The sequence below is a fragment of the Ammospiza caudacuta genome, chromosome 3 (assembly GCF_027887145.1).
Source record: "Ammospiza caudacuta isolate bAmmCau1 chromosome 3, bAmmCau1.pri, whole genome shotgun sequence".
Lineage (NCBI taxonomy): Eukaryota > Metazoa > Chordata > Aves > Passeriformes > Passerellidae > Ammospiza > Ammospiza caudacuta.
The window spans coordinates 48,763,036-48,784,194 of NC_080595.1; the positions used below are offsets into that span (position 1 = coordinate 48,763,036).

Here is a 21,159-nt window from a genome sequence, read left to right on the forward strand (position 1 = left end):
AAACAAACCAAAACAGAACAAACCGACCCACCCAAAAACTGGATTGTGTCCCTTCTTGGTATTAATTATTTCAGTCCTTCTGAAGTATCAGCCCAGACACCTTATTTTAAAAGTGTTTCTATTTTTAAAAAATGCTATACTCTATGTCAATGGAACTACCTATAGTGCAGTGCCTGGACAGTAACAATGAAATACATTATTACTATTGTTTTTACTCCTTTCCTTCTATTAGCATGAATTCTCTTTTTTTTGTTAAGCATTCTATTATCTGTAAGTTCCTATTTCTTCAGTGTCTTTCTGTAATTACTTTTCTTTTTGTTTGTTTGTTTGAGTTAACCTGGAATTACCTTAACTGCAATTACACAGCTTGTCTATATCAACATATCTTTCCCAACTAATAGAGATTATCAGTGGCACTACCAGATACAGGTTTCTTGTTGCATTGAAGACTGAACTGGGAATATGCAAATGATGATCTCTCATTTATTTAATAATAGTGTCTTCATTTATTTTGAAAGGCCTTTGTCTTTGGCAAAGGAATAAGTTAAATTATTTTGTTGTGTACATTATAAAACTTAGAGTGGACCCAGAGTTTAGGTATGTAAATAAATATCATTTATATGTGCTACCAGTGTAATTTTTCAGCCTTACTTCATAATAGGCTAAAAAAGCACTCAGACCTGTATTCATAGAAAAATATTGAAAGCAATATACAAAAATAAATCTAGTGACTTCGGGAGCGTCCTGTATATCTTCATAAATTTTTTGTGTTTTATTTGAATTTTTAGTATAGGTTTTTGGTTTTAAGATATTTCTGTTTCTCTCATGCGGTTTTTCTTTGATAGACTGCTGAAGAAATGCTAAGAAAAAAATGCTTCTTAGGAATTAAATTAATTCAAATTGATGTTGCATAGTAGGTCCTGAGTGACTAGCAGTAGGGAGATGAACAATTAATGGTAATTCTGTGATTTATTTCTTTTCTTCACAGCTACTCTCCAGCAGTTGATTTCGGACACGATGGTGCGTTGGGCCCAGGAGTCAGTGATAGAAGACCCGGAGTTAGTGAGGGCCATGTTTGTGCTGCTGCACCGCCAGTACGATGGTATTGGTGGTCTGGTTCGAGCCCTACCAAAGACCTACACCATAAATAGTGTGTCTGTGGAAGACACCATCAATCTTCTGGCATCCCTTGGCCAAATCCGTTCTTTGCTTAGTGTCAGAATGGGGAAGGAAGAGGAGAAGCTTATGATTCGTGGATTAGGGTAAATAACTGACTGGAGTGTAACTTCTCTTTATTTACAGATTTTGTTATTTGCTGTATGGTTATGGCTAAGGTTGCACCTGAAGTTTGAATCTGAATATGGGCATAAATGCAGGCACTGCTCTCAGTTATGCAATATCCCCAGTAGTAAAATAAAGCCTTTGCAGCATTATAGGTATTATATGGGGAACGAAGCAGTTGACATTTGTAAGACTTTTGAAAAAAGTTGAAAATATGTATGTAATATCTTATGATATCAGAAGCTATCTTATTACTACATTTTAAATAGCTTGGCTGTGAAGAATCCTGTCAAGAATACTACCCATTCTCTATGAATGCACCGGTTATTGGCTCTTGACACATAAGATTTCCCACAGCAGTCAGTTAATGGAGCTGTGCTTATCCATGTCTGTATATATGCCATCCTTTTTATTACACTAAATGTAGATAGTGTGTTTGAGCTGGGAAGTAGTTCACACACTGTTATTCTTCCTAATTGTATGATTAATAATAGTGAAGTATAGGCTAATAAAGAGGTCAATTATAGGAAATGGTAAAGCAAACATGATAGTCTCTAGCATGAAAGAGGTTAGTTGGTTTTTTTCTCTCATGTTTTTCAAAGAGATGTCTTTTGATTTTAAGCATCAGCTGTGATCTAGTCAGCAAGAGCAATGAGAACGAAAAACAGCATTATATAAAGAATGTCAGGAATGCAAACAGAAGCAAAGCTTTTGTTGCGCAAAATACTTTGCTTTTTAGCTTACTGAAACCTCAAATATCCAAAAAATGTCTATACATAATTTTGCATTGTCATTATAAACAATGCCTACTTCTCAGGTTACCAGCAGGTCTCATCAGTGTTTCATGGTTGCAGAAGTATTTGGCATACTCATGGTAAGGCTTTGGCAAAAGGCAGAGTTTGGCATCTGTCAAGAGACATGAAGTACTGGCATTTCCAAATCTACCTTTTTATACAGATTGAAAATGTTTGATTTCACTCCAGTTTAGAGAGTCTAAAAATTTAGGGAGTCTAAAATGAGTGAGTGATTACTAGATTTGGTTTTCATGTCATGTTCTGTGTTTATTTCTTACACATTTTTTTCCTCAACATTTTCTACTGTGAATTAAGAACCAAGATTTTCCGAATATATTGACTGTTAATGGTTTTTTTGCTGATACGTGAAAATCTGGTGTAACTTAAGCCACTGTTGTCACTATCTCTTACTGTCACCTTTCTTAGTAGTCTCCATAATATCTTGTTTAACTTGTAAGTTACCCAACTGTGGTATTTTTACCTTTTATAGGCTGAACTGAGCTCAAATACCTCAAATACCTTTTCAGAAATACCAGGGTTTGTTTTTTTTTTGGTTTTTTTTTTTTTTTTTTGGTTTTTGTTTGTTTGTTTGTTTGTTTGTTTTTTTTACTGTGAGTGGTATTCCTGTCTTTCAGCTGAGAAATTGAAGTGTCACTTATTGCTGCTTTAAAACTCAGTTTCCTCAGAAATGCTGTTAAGATTTTTTTTCCCCTAAGCATGACATTTTATAATGCAGTTCACAGTTAAACAGAACACTGAAAGTGGATGTAATTTGCAAAGTAGGGCAATGTTGCTGGCCAGCCCTTGAGGTGACATTTTGACTTTCTGTACTGCTTTCTGTAAAAGAAAGCTGCTGCAGGTAACCAGGAGTTTAGAATGTCTTGGAACATTGATACCATTGAGGTATTTTTTCAAGCCTGAAGCATTAGTGGAGAGGGGAGATGAGACAGCATTTGGAGGCATCATTACTGATGTGAAATTCAGTAATTTTTTGGGAAAAAAATTACTGGGAGTCAAAAATTCAGTGTCAAATAGTCTTCTTCCCATCTCATCTTTTAAAAAGTTGGATTTTCCCTGCCTGAGAGGAGGAGGTTTAGGTCAGGAAGAAAAAAACCAAAACAGTTTAAAATGTACAGTGAAATTTGAACAGTTGCCAACAGTTTTTTCTCTAGTGACCTGCTAATCATTTTCTCCTATGGCCTAATTGCTCTCATGGTTATTGATGGGTTTTATTTGATTTCAAGACTAATTATATTTTTTAGAAATCTAATTACTCTTTAAACTGGACATTTTTATTGGCTATACCATGTCAAATAAAATATTGACATTATGATCCTAAAGTCTGATTTTAAATATGAAAATCTGTTCTGATGAAATATGTAGAAGAGTTCTGCTAAACAGTAAATTGTGAATAATATTTGTGCAGCTTCTGGTTTTGATACTTAGAAGATAGCTGGATACCTCTTTTCCCTAGGATTTTTTTTATTGCTTTTGATGGCAGATAGCAAATGTCTTCACGTTTTAATAATCTGAAAGGCATTCTGTGTCAGAAAGATATTGCACAATTGAATTTAAAATATAAAATACTATAGCAGTTTTGATGATGCTCTTGTCAGAACATAGTTTTAGATCTGAGCAGAATTTCTAATGAGAGTAGAAGACTCTTCTACTCCAGTGTAATCAAGGGGTAATTAATGCACTAACTATAATATGGGAACATAAAGGTCATGTTCTTCCACAGTGTGCATAGAAAAATAGACAGGAGATTGAAACTCAATGGGAAAAGTCCCTGAGGTAATTTTTTACTTCAGGAGGTGGTGAAGAATTGCACAGTAAATAAGCTTTGCAAATAACTTAATAGGTAAACTACTTGTCCATAACATTTTTTAATTTTGTTTCCCTGTAGAGACATCATGAATAATAAAGTATTTTACCAACATCCAAATCTCATGAGAGCTTTAGGCATGCATGAAACTGTCATGGAAGTGATGGTGAATGTGCTTGGTGGAGGAGAATCCAAGGTAAAGCATTTCACTGTTAGAAGGCAGAGGGTTTACAGTAGAGCTGTTAAAAGCTTTTTCCCATAAAGCTCTGAGCTGTCACTGGAGGTACTGGGATCATAACCTCTTACTAATTTCCATTAACATAACAGTTGACTAAGTTTTTTAGAAGAATCTGTCCTTCCATTCCAGAGGAAGGTATTAGTAGCATTGTAATTTTAGATGCTTTAAAGAAAAAACTGTAGAACTTTCTATGTTTATTATGTTTTAAATGGGAGATCTTTTTATCAACTAATTAAAAAAACAAATCAGTATTACTCTATGAAACTGAGTATACACCTTCTTTCATGTTTGAAGTTAGAATCTGTGGGTGATCTCAGCTTTAGTTTTTAAAGCCACCTTGATCTTTGAAGCTTAAGGTATTACTATCTACCTGTGAAAGTCCTGTTGATTCCAGTGAGAAGCATAAGCAGTTCATTTCCCTGGGGCGCAATGAGTACAGCACCTACATATTAGTATGTTAGAAGACTTTATATAAAATGATCCTTTGCATGTTTTATGTCTGTATTAGTCTTTGAACACATTTGGACTGGTATTTAGCTCAGGTATCTCTGCATGATGTTTCAGATCTTGGTTTCCCCCATAATTCTTTCATTCATCCTGGTTTCCTTGATTTATCAAACATTAGTGTTTGATAAACACTCCCTTAATTATCAAACATTAGGAGTGATATTCATTTGACTGAAGGTAGATCATTGCAATTTAAATTTAAATGCTTTTATTTGCTTCTTAGGAAATCACTTTCCCAAAGATGGTGGCAAACTGCTGTCGTTTTCTATGTTATTTTTGCCGCATCAGCAGGCAGAATCAAAAAGCTATGTTTGATCATCTTAGCTATTTATTGGAAAACAGCAGTGTTGGCCTTGGTAAGTATTAAAATTTCAAACTTCCTGCTGATTTATATATGAAACCACCTGTATCTTTCTTCATCCCTCTATTTACTCGCTATGTATTGAAATTTCTTTTATTTCCGGTGCAAAATATCTTTATTAACTGTATTGCTAACTCTGGACAACTCCCCTGACAGTAGCATTAAGTTGAGCTAATTTAGTACACTTTGTTGTATATGCCTGAACATGTAGAGTGACTTAGTGGTTAGTAGCTAATGTTGAGTAACAGAATATATTCCTGTTTTCACAAGGAGAATCGTTCATATGTTTTGGCAGCATTTCTTTAAGGTTTACCTCTCACTGCTCAAGCTTGCCCTCCTACACTTTTTTTCTGTGTACTGGTCAGTATACAGCTATGGCAGTGGGAGAAACACTGAGCTCATTTGCTTGATTAGATGCATGATTTGATGCCCAGAAATGAACCTTGAAACTTTCTTAATGTTTGCTTTCCTTTGCTCACCTCAAGTGTTGTAGAGGAAATATATTAATCCTTATTTAATTTAGTAATTGAAATTGACAATATATATGTATTTAGGAATCATCATGGTAATTTTTTAAATGATCGCAAATGTATTAATGTAAAGGCATAGAACAGAAGTGTAAACTCAAAATCTTTTTGAAGAGGAAGAGCCCAAATCAAATACCTTTGGAGAGTCAATATGAAAACTTTAGATTTTTGTAATGCTATATTTACTGCCATTTAAAAAAATACATAATTTATAATATTTTATTTTAAAGTACAAAGATATTTTCTATTTCAATGGATTTGGTGGTATGTCCATGTATTGGACACACAATCATTACTGCATTTTCCTCAAAATAGAATTATGTCAGTTAGGAAAATGAGAATGGGATCTTAAAGTCTATGGTGAGAAGAGGAATGTGCAAGACAAACTGTTTTTAGCTTGAACATTCATATTATATTTTCATTTCATATCAGTGTCAAATTTCAGGCAAGTGTGTGATGATGTATTATAAAGTGAGATTATGAATTATATATTTATAATCATGTCCTAACTAATGACAAAATGTTGCATCTTACTAAAAAAAATTAATGAATTTCCTGTGACTTTGTTGGGGTTTAATTAATTGGTATTAAAACTAAATGTTATTTTAACAGCCTCTCCTTCTATGCGAGGGTCAACTCCTTTAGATGTTGCGGCAGCGTCTGTAATGGATAACAATGAGCTTGCTCTGGCTTTAAGGGAGCCTGATCTGGAGAAGGTTGGTAGCTTCTTCATCAAGCATTTTTTTCCCCTATGGAGAAGAGAAGATAGCTGTTTCTTGGAGTGAGCAAAATCCAAGATTAGATGGGAGTTTCTGGTACTTTTCAGGGGAAGACTGAGAACCTGGTTAGTTGTTCTTTCTGCTGGTGGTCTGAAGAGTTGAACAGAGTTTGCCGTGATTACACACACAGTTGTAGCCAGAAGGAATTGCTTCAAAGGCAGTTCCTAATTTTGCAGTAGTGGAGTCCATATCCAACAAAACTTGGTTGCTAAAACCTTTCTTTGTTGTTCTTTTGAATGGTGACATGCAGTGGTGGTATGAGGCAATAAGGGTTACTAGGAGCTTTGTGACAACTTATTACAATATATGACAAATTTTCATAGAGATATCTGTCTATATCTGTTGTATTTTCCCCTAACATTTAAACCTGTTTCAGAAAAGTTTAAGAAATTTGGATTAATTACACTAAAGAATGAGACACTCAAGAGAATCTGTGACAATTGTGCAGTATGTCTAAATTGCTGCTGCAAGGAGGATTAGAATAATAGTTACTCTGTCAGTAGTGGATAAAAAAAGCAGATTAAATAATGGAAAGACAGATTCAAGGTAGACATTAAAAACTCATTCTGAAGAAAAGACAGAGGACTTGCAATATCTAATTTCTTTTTGAAGACCTCAAATTCTGGAAATTATATAATCTTCATAGGAAAACATCTGTCAGAAGTAATAAAAGTGCAATGTTCCCTTCTTGGAATTGGAAGATGGACCATGTGTGTTTAAAAGGACATTTTTCAATCTTACCATTCTTATAAGTGCTCAGCAAGAAGTTGCTGTCAAAACTGGCTAAAGGCTGTGCTTAGAATTCTTACAATTCAGAAAGGAAAGGGCCAGCTGAAGACTACTACTGAGCCTATAGTCCTGATTTACAAGGAGTGTAACTCCTGCTGTAATTACTGCTGTGCATTTAAGAAAGAAAGGGAAAAAAAAGCAAGTGAAAATGAGTGGTCAAAATGAAAGAGTGGACCTTTTATTTTTCATGAAAGAAAAGATACATTTTTGATTATGGATGGTATGTAGTTAGAGGATATTGCAAAACTAACTAATTTGTAATGCTCAGAGTTGCAAGAGAAATGAGAAAACAGGTAGAGAAGCATGTTCTAGAGAGACAAAGGATGAAATTGAGATAAGTAGGTTGTGCAGTTCATGGCAGGAGTAAGGAAAGACTGGAAAAGTGAGCTAAGAGAGTGCTCTTCAGATTTGCACAGAGCGTGATATAGTTTTGTCAGGAATAAGAGATGGAGGATACCATATCTTGACAATGTATGAGGAGGCTTCTCTTGAATTTGCACTTATCTGTTTTTTCACATTTAGTATCTTTTTCATCCAACTTTGCTTTTAGGTGGTTCGCTACTTGGCTGGATGTGGGTTGCAGAGTTGCCCTTTGTTGATTTGTAAAGGCTACCCGGACATCGGATGGAATCCAGTTGAAGGGGAAAGATATTTGGATTTTCTTCGTTTTGCTGTTTTTTGCAATGGTAGAGTAGAAACCTGAACATTTTATAGCTTCCACCAATATTCAAATAAGTTTATAATTTTAAATAGTAAGACAAGCTAACTTGGTAAGTTACTGTGAATTAAAAGGACCTGCAGAAAGAGTAGAATTATTCAAGACACACATTAACTTATATGATTTGTGAAATGGTCATTTAGAGTCCTGTGGACCTGTGCCCCATTTTTTGGATCATGTTTGGTTTTTGAAATGCCCGTGTCTCCTTTGGAAGTAGAGCAGAGATTGCTGAATCTTTTTGTGATAAAATCATGGTAGGTACAGAGCCAAAGCCCTATCTTTTAATGAAAATTTAGTTAGTCCAGTTTTAGTGTCCCAGCAATTATATTGGTCCCCTCATTAGCCCTTGCACTTGACTGAATCTTTGCTAAAATTCAGTAGTTTAAGTGGTGCTTTAAATATCCTTTACTACATAGTTAATTCCTTGGCTTTAATACATTTTGAATAAAAACATGTTTTTGGTTTTTTTTTTCCATTTCATTTCAGTAATAGAGGAGTATGTGTGTTTATGTAACTCTGTTGTGATATTTAAACTGTTTTGTAGTAAAAAGTATCTGTGTTCTGCTCTTTTGTGTGCCTTTTTTTTCTGATTATATTTCAGACCTCTTTTTGATATAATCTTGTATCTTAATATTTGTTCTGTGTGGTAGGAGAGAGTGTGGAGGAGAATGCTAATGTTGTAGTCAGACTGCTTATTCGCCGACCCGAGTGTTTTGGTCCTGCTCTAAGAGGAGAAGGAGGCAATGGGCTGCTTGCTGCCATGGAGGAGGCAATACAAATATCAGAAGATCGAACAAGAGATGGGCCTTCCCCAAGTAATGGATCTAGTAAAACCCTGTAGGTGCAGTAGAATTGCTTACCTTGTCATAATATTTGTTTATTTGTTTTGTAATATTAGATGTGAAACGACTTCTTTGTTTTAACACCTGAATTATCAGTTCATTCTTCCTTGGATTCTGTGTTGGAGAGAGATTTATCTTTTGCTAAACAGTGCTTCCTCTGCACTATTAATTATGTAACTCTCTCTAAATATTAAGACATCTCTAGAATTCTGTTTGTTCTTTTTCATTCTGTTAAGAGTCAGTCCACTGATGCAAAATGAGACAGGTAAATGGTACCAGTGGTTACAATAGAGATGTTGCTGCAATCTTTTAGGGACAAAATACATTCTTAGTCTGCTGTAAGTCCATTTGTTGACAGAAGCCACTCTCTGTAAGCTGTTACACCTATAAGAAAATTTTCTTTCTTTATTACTGTTGTTAAAAACATTTTGGTTTTTTTCTTTTAATCTTTTGTTTATTGTAACATCTAACTAATTACAGTGAAATAGAAGAACAAGAAGATGACACTATTCATATGGGAAATGCAATAATGACCTTTTATGCTGCCTTGATTGATCTCTTAGGACGTTGTGCTCCTGAAATGCATGTAAGTTTTATGTTCTTCATACACTGGAAAGTAAAGACTTACTTGTTTTACAGGTTACAGGTTTAACATTCATTTTTTTCTCAGGTATTAGGTTTAGGAAGGATACCTCATGCTATCAAGTATTAAAGCAATGGTATGGCCATGCAGTATCTTAGTGGACATAATGTCCTGTTCTATTCATTGACAAGAGGGAAAAAATCCTCAGAAGTTCTTTTTTTTAAAGGAATTATTCCCTTGCTTTTTTGTTTTGGTTTGACTGTCCATTGTGACAATAAAATTCCTCAAATGTCCCTATTTGCTGGGATCGTATAGAGTGATGTATTTCTATAAACTAAAGTTTTATTCTTCATATACTTATTTTAAATAGACTTTTTAAGTTGCATGTAAATGTAAATATTATTGGGCATTTTTTTTAAATGTAGGGATAAGCATTATACTTGGACATATGCATCAATATCTCAAAAACTATTCACACCAACAAACGTTCTCAAAGAAAAGGTGTCACTATTTCAGGCATTAGATACAAAGAATTAGAAACAGTGTAAAAACTTTATCTGTGTTAGAGATTGTAACTATTTGAAAATATTTGTTGTTTATGATTGAATATACATTATTATTCTTCAAAAATTTAGTTATACATAGTTTCTCGTTTCACCCCGGAATGTGCCCTAATTAATATACATTAGTATAGATCAGTATCAGGCTCGTGCAGGGATAGATAACTTGAGAGAGAAGAGATATATGTAGTTAATAAGGTCAATGTATGAATACCTGTTTTGTTTGAATAAAAAATTGTCTTGTTTTCTCTCTGTCTTGCTGCCTTTTTTAAAAAGCAAAACAAACAACTGAGATACCTGAAAGTGTCTTATTTGACCAGATCAAAACCCCTAATTTTTTCCATCTGAAAATCTGCTTTTGTTTTCCTCCCCACCCCTCCCACCATATGCTGCTACATTTTAAGCCTCTGTTCACCAGCTTTACCTAATTTCTGTTCTGAAAATGAGCTTAGTTTTATTTAATAAGCAAACATGTAGACTTTTAGACTTTGCACATTTGCATCCAAACTACAGCAAATCAATGCAGATTGCATGAAATTTACATTGTTAATTATAATGCAAGTTTGAGAGCAGTTATTCTTTTGTATAGAAGATAAAAAGAATATCTTGCTACATTTTTATTTGTCTTTTTATTAGCTAATTCATGCTGGTAAAGGGGAAGCCATTAGAATCAGATCAATTCTACGGTCTTTGATTCCACTTGAAGATTTGGTGGGAGTAATCAGTATTGCTTTCCATATGCCAACCATAGCAAAAGGTAAGATTTTTCTGCACTTTTTCTCCCATCCTACTCTTACGATTTGTAATTTACTGACATATTGAGAGTCATAATTTTTTCAGCATTTAAAAAAATATAGAAATTCAACTATTTATTATGTAAATTAAAAAACAAATCATGTGTATCTCATACATGTTTCAAAAATCTTTCTGCATGCTGTAGTCAACAATTCTGTGTACCCCTAAATCACTGATATAAATCCTGTTAAATTGAGTTATGAAAATCTATTACGACTTTAAAAAGAAATATTAAAATGCATGCTTTCTGATCTTAGAACTATTTTACAATACTGCAGTCTCATTTCTCAGTAACATAATCCTTAGCTCTTGCTGTTCTAACCCTATCAATTGCTTCTAGCAGATCTTACTAAGACACCAGAGTTGTTCTCCAGCAACTGTGGTGAAGTGATAGGTGTGACATACATAGGCAAATGCATTTCTTTGCTTTTCCTGCCTATATGAAATTGATTGCAATAGTGGGAGCTATGTGAGCACCTATATAAAAGGGAAAGGGATAACCTCTGCTTTTTTGTGTGTCTGGAGAGAAAATATAAATGCAACCCAGATTGTTTAGACACTCACAGCACAAGATTTTCCAGTAGGTTACAGTGGAAGAGATAAAAAGATCAATCAGTCTATTTTACTATTACTTATTTATATTCCAAATAGGGATAGACCTATAGGTGAGATCTCAGTAGCAATCTGCAGCTCATAGATACAGAAATGCTTGTTTCATTTCCAAAATGGAAGTAACAAAGTTTTAAAATATTTCAATGAATTCCTTTCAGATATTTTGAAAGTTTTAAGATACATAGGAATTGTTAGCACATTCCTAATTCTTTGTCATACATTAGAGATATGCTCACCAATGCTGCATTTCCAGGATCTCTGATGTAGCATTCTTGTAATTTTTACTTTCCATCAGCTTCTGCTGAGAACTAGGTAGTTATGTGGGTTAATTATTATGTTTTAGGTACTTAGCATTTAGAATATAAACTGTTAAGAATCTCTTAATATACAAAACATAAACATAAAAGCATGCAGGGCCTTTGAGGTCTCTGGGTAGAATTTGTCTTATGCATTCTTTTTGATTTAACTGCAAATGTTTCCTTTGTCTAACCAAAATATGGGGAGGATGCCTAGGTGTTAACAGAGATTCAAAGGCTCTGTCAAATAGCAGCATGACTGCCTAGTCTGCTGATGAAGGAGAATCCTTGTCACTGAAGTCTTATTTCTTCCTTTTAGATGGTACTGTGGTGGAACCTGACATGTCTGCGGGGTTTTGCCCAGATCACAAGGCAGCCATGGTTTTGTTCCTTGACAGGGTCTATGGAATTGAGGACCAGGATTTTCTTCTACACCTTCTTGAAGTTGGCTTTCTGCCAGACCTTCGTGCTGCTGCCTCATTAGATACGGTAAGGGTTTCAGTCTGTTTTTATGTTGCTTCTCTTACCTTATACAGAATTTTTCATCCATTGGAGCATTTTTGATGTATTCACATCTTTTGTTTTTCTCAAATGCTGGCTGAACTGCATGTTGCTTCTTCTGAGCTTTGATAATTTTTCAAGATGCATCATCCAATGTAATGCTCACTTTTTAAGAACTTGCACTGATACCCTTATCTACAAAAGATGCAATACTTTTCCCCAGGAGACTTTCTGAGCTTGTGCTGTGGAATCCAAATCAGATGAGCTGCCAGTGAAGCAGCAGGGAAGAAGTGACTGGGAGAGTCTTTCCAAAGATAGACAGAAAGCATTCATCTCTGTGCATTTGTTAGGGACACCTACACTGTTATTTAGAAAATTGCCACATTTCTATTTTAGTTCCTCCTCACAGTTGCTGCCTGTTTTTTTTCCTCCTGTGAGTCTTATTTTCTATCTGATTTCTTTTAGCTGTCTTGGTCCAGAAAGCTTAGATTTAGAGAGCTATTATGAGAGCTAAGACATTAAATTTGGTTTTCCATTTTGGCCTTTTATGACAACGGTTTTTTCTGAAAATAATGATGTTGTTATTTAGGATCATAGAATCATACAATTGTTAAGGTCAGAAAAGACCTCTAAGATTAAGAAGTCCATCTGTCAACCTAGCACCAACATGTTCACCATTAAATCATATCCTCAAGTGCCGTATCCACTTTTTGGAATATATATTTTGTTTTTCTGAACACTTCCAGAATTATGACTCCACCACTTACCAGGCAGCCTGTTCCAATGCTTGACAACCCTTTCTGTCAAGAAATTTTTGCTGATACCTCATCTAAACCTCCCCTTTGCAACTTCTGGCCATTTCCTCCTGTTCTGTCTCATTACTTGGGAGAAGAGACTGACTCATCACCACCACAGACTCCTTTCAGGCAGGTCTCCTCTGAGCCTCCTTTTCTCCAGGCTAAACAGCCCCACCCAGCTCCCTGAGCTGCTCCTCATGGGACTTGTCCTCCAGACCCGTCACCAGCTCCATTGCCCTTCTCTGGACAGACTCCAGCACCCTGATGTCCTTCTTGCAGTGAGGGGCCCAAAACTGGAGACTGAAGGTGCAGTCTCACAGTACTGAGTACAGGGGCATGGGCACTGGCCTGCTGGTCACCCTATTGCTGATACAAGCCACAATGCCAGCAATCTTCTTGGCCCCCTGGGCACAAGTTCATGTTCAGCTGTTGACCAACACCCTCAGGTCCTTTTCTGCCCAATATTTGAGAAAGAGCAGGTGAGGATTTTTAACTCACATGGAACTTGGCCTTGTTCATAGCAAAAAGATACTGACTTATGTTACCTGATTTTGGAGTGGTCTGTTTAGCAATTATGACATTTTTCAATATAATCTTGAAAATAGGTTTTTGAATGGCCACATTTACTGTTTTTGTTTTCGTTCATGAAAAACAAAGCCAAACCTTTCTATGAGACTTTAAAAGCAGCAGAAGAAGGTAGGCATCTAACTCCAGTAGGTATCACATCCTCATTTCTGTGTTTTGGAAATTTCCCCTTTTACAACTGTAGAACAGAAACAACAATTTATTTTCATTTGTAACTGTACTGATGAGACAAGTCTAATTTCTGTCCTGTTTAATTTATAGGCTGCTTTAAGTGCTACGGACATGGCTTTGGCTCTGAATCGATACCTTTGCACAGCAGTCTTGCCTCTCTTGACCAGATGTGCTCCCCTGTTTGCTGGCACGGAGCACCATGCTTCCCTCATCGATTCCTTGTTGCACACGGTGTACAGACTCTCAAAGGGATGCTCTCTTACCAAAGCTCAGCGAGATTCTATTGAAGAGTGTTTGCTGTCCATCTGTGGGTAAGAAAATACTCCTGGCTGCACAGAAATGCTAAGTAATAAAGCAATCCTTGATATTTATAATACAGGAATGCAGAACTATGCCTCCAGTAACATAATTAGGACTTTTTTTCCCCCTGTAAGATGATTGTGATATTTGTTAAGATACTGTACTCAATTTGCAGTTTTATTAATTACCAGTCATTCCTCAGTTCTCATTCATTCAGTCCTCAGTTATTCTGCCATCACAAAATCTTTTAAATTAAAACCTTGGTGATTAACTAAGAGAATGCAAAAAGAAAAAGCTCTGGAATAATACATAGACTGAATTGCCATTTAAATAATTTTAGCTGTGCAGATTTCTGGTTTATATTCAGTAACTTATCTAATTCTATGTAGAGGTTTATTTATGGTGTGTTCCATTTGAAATTGTAATCAATGACTAGTATTGTTGTGTCTCTACTGAACAGAGACAGATTTTGTGACAGCTTTGTGACAGGTTTTGTTTGTGTGTCTGCAGGTCTAACCAGTTGGTTATTATCCAATTTTTTATAAATCCACAGGCTCAATTATGAAAAGATGACTAGGCAAATATGAATTCAGCTTCTAATTACAGTTAGCATTTAGGCTTTCAGTTCACCACAGGATTTGGTTTGTTTTTTGGGCTTTTTTAGTATATCACCATGATTTTTTTTTAATAGTGTGCTTGTGGGCTCCAAAATTACATTTATATTATAATACTGTAAAAAAACCCTAAAAATGTATTACATTAGATGGTATTTAATATGACCATTTAATATATACATTGCATTGATAGGAACCAATAAAATTTACCAGATTCTGCTATTTATCTGGAAAGCTTTAATGGCTATGACATTCTAAAATTCATATTATAACAATTTCTTCTCTCCTTCCAGTTGGTGCCCACTGCCATGTCTTGTTTAGCACATCTAAAGAGATAGTGCTCTTACATCTTCATTAGCTTCTAAGATATTTTTAGAGTCATCGAGAAATATTACAAGAAATTAACATTATACCCTTTTTTCATGAACATAATGATTCTAATACACATTATCAAAATGCAGAGGTTTTTTCCTGGTTTTCTCTGTCTGTAGATCAGATGTTTTCTTGGCTTCTTTGAAGCATTTGATTTTCAGCTTTTTCGGAATATTTTCTTTGGTATACACTTGTTTGCTTTCTTCTGGACCCCTAGTGCCCTAGTGCCACAAGGAAAATATTATTTTATGCATTTGAAGAATTCTAGCAGCATAGAGCTGATATGTTGCTTTAATGTATTTATCAATTATTTACATGTCACTGTGCTGGTACACCCTTTTGAAATGGTTTGTCTGCTTTTAGGCAGTTGCGGCCTTCCATGATGCAGCATTTGCTGAGGAGATTAGTATTTGATGTGCCTCTGTTAAATGAACATGCAAAGATGCCTCTCAAGGTAAAAGTAAATATTAGTATTCAACAGCAATCTTTATGCAACAGAAAATAGTTGCGTGAAGAAGGTTCTCTGTAATCTTTGTTATGTTATTTCCACTCTGCAGTAATCTAAGACCATTGTTTTTAAGGATAAATTGTTGGTTTGGGAGAAATTCAGTCTGATTTACATCCATCCATATGGAATTATGATGTCTGGGTCTAATGTTTGCTTCTCCTTTAATTATTTCCTGTTTGTTTCAGCCTATGTGGAAACAGAATAGAAAAATTCTATTTTTCCGTAGGGTCAGGGTGCAGAATCCAGTGCACAAAACATAAAAATTGACAGTTTTGTATGTGCCCTTACATTTCACCTCTGCATTGGTTTTCCTTGCTTTTGGAAAAAGGACTCTGTTGGTGGTGGCTGGAAATCTGTGAAGCAATAATGTTTAGTAGTAATGTTGCATTTGGTTTTCAGCTCCCAAAAGTTTAGCTGTATCTTTTTATTCTGATTCCTAATGCAAAAGAAAAATGTGGGGTTTTTTTTTCTTTTTGGAGCTGACACATTCTTTAAACATTCCTGATATCATCATCACTTTTAATGAACATTTGCTTCCACAACTTCCCTACTGTTTTTCAGCAGTCCTTTTAAATGCTTTCCCACCACAGTTTTGCACTGGATACTTAATATTTTTTTATTTAATATATTTTTATGCTTTAAGAGCACATCAGCACATCTGCAACTATGATGTAAGAAGAGGAATTTAAATTGTTAATCTCAAAGCCAGGGCCTGCTGCTGAAGTCCTGCCAAGGTCTTCATAATTTGGTTATGCCCTCCCAGAAACCCTCAATCAAACTAAAGATTCTGGAGCAGCCATTCTTTCATGCTTGTGAGAAAAACAGTTGATAATTCAATATACTGCCCGGAAGGGGACTCTTCTAGTGCATTATGGCATTTTATGTGTTGCTAAAACCAAATAGTAACTTGGCACCTCCTGTATGGCTGTAGTACTTCGGGGTTTGTTTTTTTGAGGGGGGAAGAAAAAAAACCCAGCTTCTTGACATCTGTTCATCTAAAAGTACAGATTATATGATACCAAGGGTCATGACTGCAGTGAGCTGCCCTTGTTGCTGAACTGACCAGTAAGGAAATAACAATTGGATCCTTTTGGCTAGTCAGGCTTTGCAAGAGTACAGATGTGAAGAGAACGATGGTGTTAGTTTGGGAGAAGGATTTTGTCCATTATCACCAAAAAGGCTAATACTTCTGAAGAATTGAATCTTTATTGGAAGATAGACCTATAACTTTTAAAAGGTTTCCCTGACAGTAAACTGATTTCCAGTGATTTAACAAGGGATTCCTACCCATATCTGCTGTGTTTCTGATTTGAAAGTATTGTAGTACTGTGGTGTGTATTCCTTATGGGCATGGGCTGGCAAGCCAGTTATAGTAATGTAAATAGGCAGCTGTAAGTTAATCAGACATCTGAAAATCTAATTTTGAATGGGAAGAGAGGAGAAATGGATGAAGGCAAATCAGAATACAGTGCTATCTACTGTGAATACATTTGCTGGTTGCTACAATGAAAAATTGCCTCAGGTTTTAAGCAGCATGCAAATTCAAATCTGTGATGCTGTTCCTGAATTCAGTATAGTTCAGACATTTTGGAATAGGACTGTCTTGTTTTTATTTCCTCTTAACTAATATTCAGTGCTTCATCAGGGATTTCTCTAAGACTAAACCTACCTTACTCTCTTGACTATGTTTAAAAATATATTCATATATATTATTATACACATGTAGTCAAAAAGCAAATTTGTCTGGCCACTATATGATTGAATACGGTTTTAAAAAATATTTTAAAATACATTCAGCTCTTAGAGTCCATATTTCTGAAACTCTCGTGGTTATACATAAATAATCAAACTTCGGTCTATTTGCATCTTATATGCATCTAAGTTCTTCTCTGCATTTTTTCTTTAGTCATCCAACAATTTAAATAGTAAATAAATATTAACAGATTATTTAAATATGAAGATATACAAATACACTACATGTATTGTTTTGGGATTTTTTCCTGATCTGTTGAAAGTGTAAAAGAACAGCGCAGTATCAAGATTATATTTTTGGCTATCAAAATCCTCACTTCTACATATCAGACATGTTTGTTTTTTTTTTTTTTTAATTCCTGTCTTTTTTTATGCAAATATACACTTGTTATAAATGGCTGCATTTTTCCAACTTGAAGTTTGTTCAGACTTGGAAAAAGGAAATCATGTCAGCTCTCTACTGACTGTGACTTGCAATATTTTCCAATAACAAAAAAGCTTTGCAAAATGGTATTGAAACAAAGATGAAAAAGCTGCTCATTCTGAGTGTATATGCACCAGTGATTAAAAAAATATACAGACAACATGGCTTATTGATAAAAGTAGAAATTTCTCTGGTAGCATCTGTCTAATGTTTCAGGGCCAGAATGGAAGAACCTCAGCAGTTATATTTCTATTTGCTTTCAAAATATGTTCTGTTTCAGTTACTGACAAATCATTATGAGAGATGCTGGAAGTATTATTGTTTGCCAAGTGGATGGGGTAACTTTGGTGCTGCCTCAGAAGAAGAACTTCATTTATCCAGAAAGTTGTTCTGGGGTATTTTTGATGCTTTATCCCAAAAGGTAAGTAATTTTAGTATCCATCTACTACTGTAAAATCCTTACTGTGTAACATTTTTTCTTAATCTGTAGTTTTTACCCAGCTTATATCAACACCATATCATGCACTTTGAAGGAAAAAAAAATACAGGCTTTAGTGAGTTTAAATCTTCCTCTTATAGCTTCTAATTTAATGTAGGTATAAAATATTATCTCCTAATTAAAAAAACTATGACACTAAAGCAATAATCTTGAAATGTATCAGTACAGATCTGTACACTTTTCTGCTTAGGAGCTGTACTTTCAGCACCCTTGAATCAATTCCGTGCTGTTAAACAGTAGTTTAATAATATGCCTTGGTATGTATTTATTGTTCATTCTGTGACTATTTCAAACAAACCTGTTTAAAATGTCATGATTTTAATTTCAAATCTAAGTGTTAAGGAATGCTGTGCATATTCCTCTGCTGTGCTGTCTTCCCGGCATCTGAAAAATGCTTGGTGGTGTTACCAGTGAAGTCAACACTTTTCCGATTTACTTGAGCAAGATTAAGACTTACATCTAACTTTCTGCTTTGGACAGTCAGTTCTCTTTATTTTCCGAACAAAATCTCAGTTTCACACTGAGTAAGAGAGCCGTTCTCTGGCTGCTTGGTTTCAGCTACAGCTGCATCAGTTTCACCAGTGGTGTTTAGGGCTCCCTTTCACTCCTCACTTTCTGTCCCCTGTGTGTTCCACAGAAGTATGAACAAGAACTCTTCAAACTGGCTTTGCCTTGTCTGAGCGCAGTTGCAGGGGCCTTACCCCCAGATTATATGGAATCAAATTATGTCAATATGATGGAAAAACAGTCTTCAATGGATTCAGATGGGAACTTTAATCCTCAACCTGTTGATACCTCAAAGTAAGGAATTTGTTGCACCTGGAGGTTTTTTTGATCATGCATGTTGAAAAGAGAGGGGGAGTCTGTTGTTTGGTATGATGTGAATTTAAAGTTTCTCTTCTGAATCTTACTTTATAGATAAAATGGAGATCTTAACATTTTTATTTATGTATTTATTTTAAATCAAGTAAAGCAATAGCTAGCAAGTTACATCATTAATTTCTTGGTCCACTTAGAATGTTTTTCCCGCATTTTTACTGAGGAGATAGAACTATCCAATTGTCTTTATATGTCTGCTGCAAACAAACCAGCATGCTCTTAAGAAGCTGAAAAAGTAGAAAAGTCTACATCATCCCTGTCATTATTAACATATGTCAAGACACTAATTCCAATCTGTGTGAATGACAGTGTACCTACAGAAAATTGTTTGATTGTGCCTTCATATAATCTTTTCAAATATGAATAATGGGAACTGGACAGAATATTCTTCATTCCCTCTAGGCAGCCAGACTCTGGCCCTGCTTTTTAAAGTATACTAGCCTGAAAAAGCACGTATCTGAATGGAAATTTTTTGCTCTGATTTTTGACTGCAAGCCATTTCCTTTTGTATAGAATACTCTTACAGAAGCATGGCTGTGAATTATATTTTAAAAAATACCTGTTCTTAAACATTTGCTTCGCTTGCCCCTGTGAGTTTTCTGACTGTATTAACATTGAGCACACAGGATGCTGTCAGTAGAATGGCATCTTGATTACAGCATGTTTGTAAATGTATGCACATCTAAATACTGCAGTAAAAGTCATAATCCAATCTGGAGCATAGAAAGGACATCAGTGACCATTTAAATTCATTTTTCTAAGATGTAGCTAAAATTTATGAAGGTTTTTAACAAATTTTCTTAAGAATATTATAATTTAATTGAGTTTTTATCTGGTGTCATTTCAGAAAAAAATGTAGATAGCTGGAATAGATTTGAAAAAATCAGAAAATGTTACTTGATATTACTGAAATTATATGTCAGTTCATTGCTATAGGAGTCAGCAGTTCTGTGATGTTTCAAGACACAGAAATGCTGCTATCATTGTAACCTCCAAATTATCCCACATTCTTTTAACATGCAAATCCAGCTTTATGTTGCTTACTAGTACTGGACTTATTTGTATGAAGGTATAGATAGCAGGATGTTAGTGTGCTTGTAATTCTATTTGAAGTATTATAGTATTAATAGGGTTCCCCTCAAAATACAGACTTACAAACAATAAAAACCTGCTGGCAGTGCTGGATTAATGTTTTCTGACTGTGTGACTGTGTGGCTCTTGCAAACTGTTACTCTGACATAATTTGGTTTTACATTTCTACTTTTTGAAAAAGACTGAAAATCCAGACTTCTGTTTCACAGTAGATGGCACTCTAACACTACTCGTATTGAAATTCTGTGTTAGGAGGGCAAGGTATTACGATTTCCTCAGTGATCAAAAGTAGGTATTCCCTTTCACTTGTAGCAATGGTGATGAAGTAAACAACTGATATTTGATAAATATTTTTGGAATATATAAAATATATAATCTTTCAAAAAGGACTGTTAGCACACTTAGTTTATAATGGACATGTGCAATAAGTTTCTACCATATTTCTGAAACTATACATTGTAGTTATGGTTTTCATACTAAGAAAATACAGAACAAAAAGCACTAGAGCTTGATCTCATTACTGATTTTCCCTTGCACATATGTTTCAAAGAAGTTAAATTCCTACAGCATCTGTGGTTGTCATTCAGTGCCCATGAAATAATTCCAATATCTTCCTTGATTTAATTGGGCCTTGGAGCAAACTGTATGTGAGAAACAGGAAAGGGTGTGTGCATTATTTATTATTTTGAAGTTTTCTTTATAAAAAAGGCATTAAATTTTAGCCTGTGTGATATAATGTTGATTTTCTTTTCACTTTCAGCATTACAATCCCTGAAAAGCTAGAATATTTCATTAACAAATATGCAGAACATGCTCATGACAAATGGTCAATGGAAAAGGTAAAATCTACCTTCCTCTTAAAGCAAAATCATATTTTTATTTGTATCATTTTCACCCTTAAAATATTTTATTCTGAATGTTATTATTTTTCATGATGTTACAAGTTGGTATGTAGGTAAGATATAGATATACTATTTTCTTGAAATATATTTGCAGGAAAGGTTTTAAAATGCATATGAGTATTTCAAAATAGTGTTCAATCATTTCATAATTTTTTTTGCTGACTTTTGAGTAAATACAATTGGTTATTGTTTAACAGTTTTATGGACCTGAATTTTCTTTTTTTTTAACCAAATAAGCTCTTTATCCTTTTTATTC

The 21,159-nt window shown here is 34.8% G+C and overlaps 1 protein-coding gene across 1 annotated transcript in view; it reads left to right on the forward strand.

The window, feature by feature from the left end:
• RYR2 (ryanodine receptor 2) overlaps positions 1 to 21,159 on the forward strand; it is a 380,761-nt gene that overhangs the window by 255,564 nt on the left and 104,038 nt on the right. The window contains exons 40-53 of the mRNA XM_058801183.1: positions 989 to 1,262; positions 3,982 to 4,096; positions 4,869 to 5,001; positions 6,146 to 6,249; positions 7,652 to 7,787; positions 8,470 to 8,656; positions 9,142 to 9,247; positions 10,441 to 10,561; positions 11,827 to 11,996; positions 13,652 to 13,872; positions 15,211 to 15,301; positions 17,812 to 17,952; positions 18,668 to 18,831; positions 20,762 to 20,840. Of these exons, the coding sequence (XP_058657166.1) occupies positions 989 to 1,262; positions 3,982 to 4,096; positions 4,869 to 5,001; positions 6,146 to 6,249; positions 7,652 to 7,787; positions 8,470 to 8,656; positions 9,142 to 9,247; positions 10,441 to 10,561; positions 11,827 to 11,996; positions 13,652 to 13,872; positions 15,211 to 15,301; positions 17,812 to 17,952; positions 18,668 to 18,831; positions 20,762 to 20,840 (2,042 nt within the window). The remainder of the gene's footprint in view (positions 1 to 988; positions 1,263 to 3,981; positions 4,097 to 4,868; positions 5,002 to 6,145; positions 6,250 to 7,651; positions 7,788 to 8,469; positions 8,657 to 9,141; positions 9,248 to 10,440; positions 10,562 to 11,826; positions 11,997 to 13,651; positions 13,873 to 15,210; positions 15,302 to 17,811; positions 17,953 to 18,667; positions 18,832 to 20,761; positions 20,841 to 21,159) is intronic.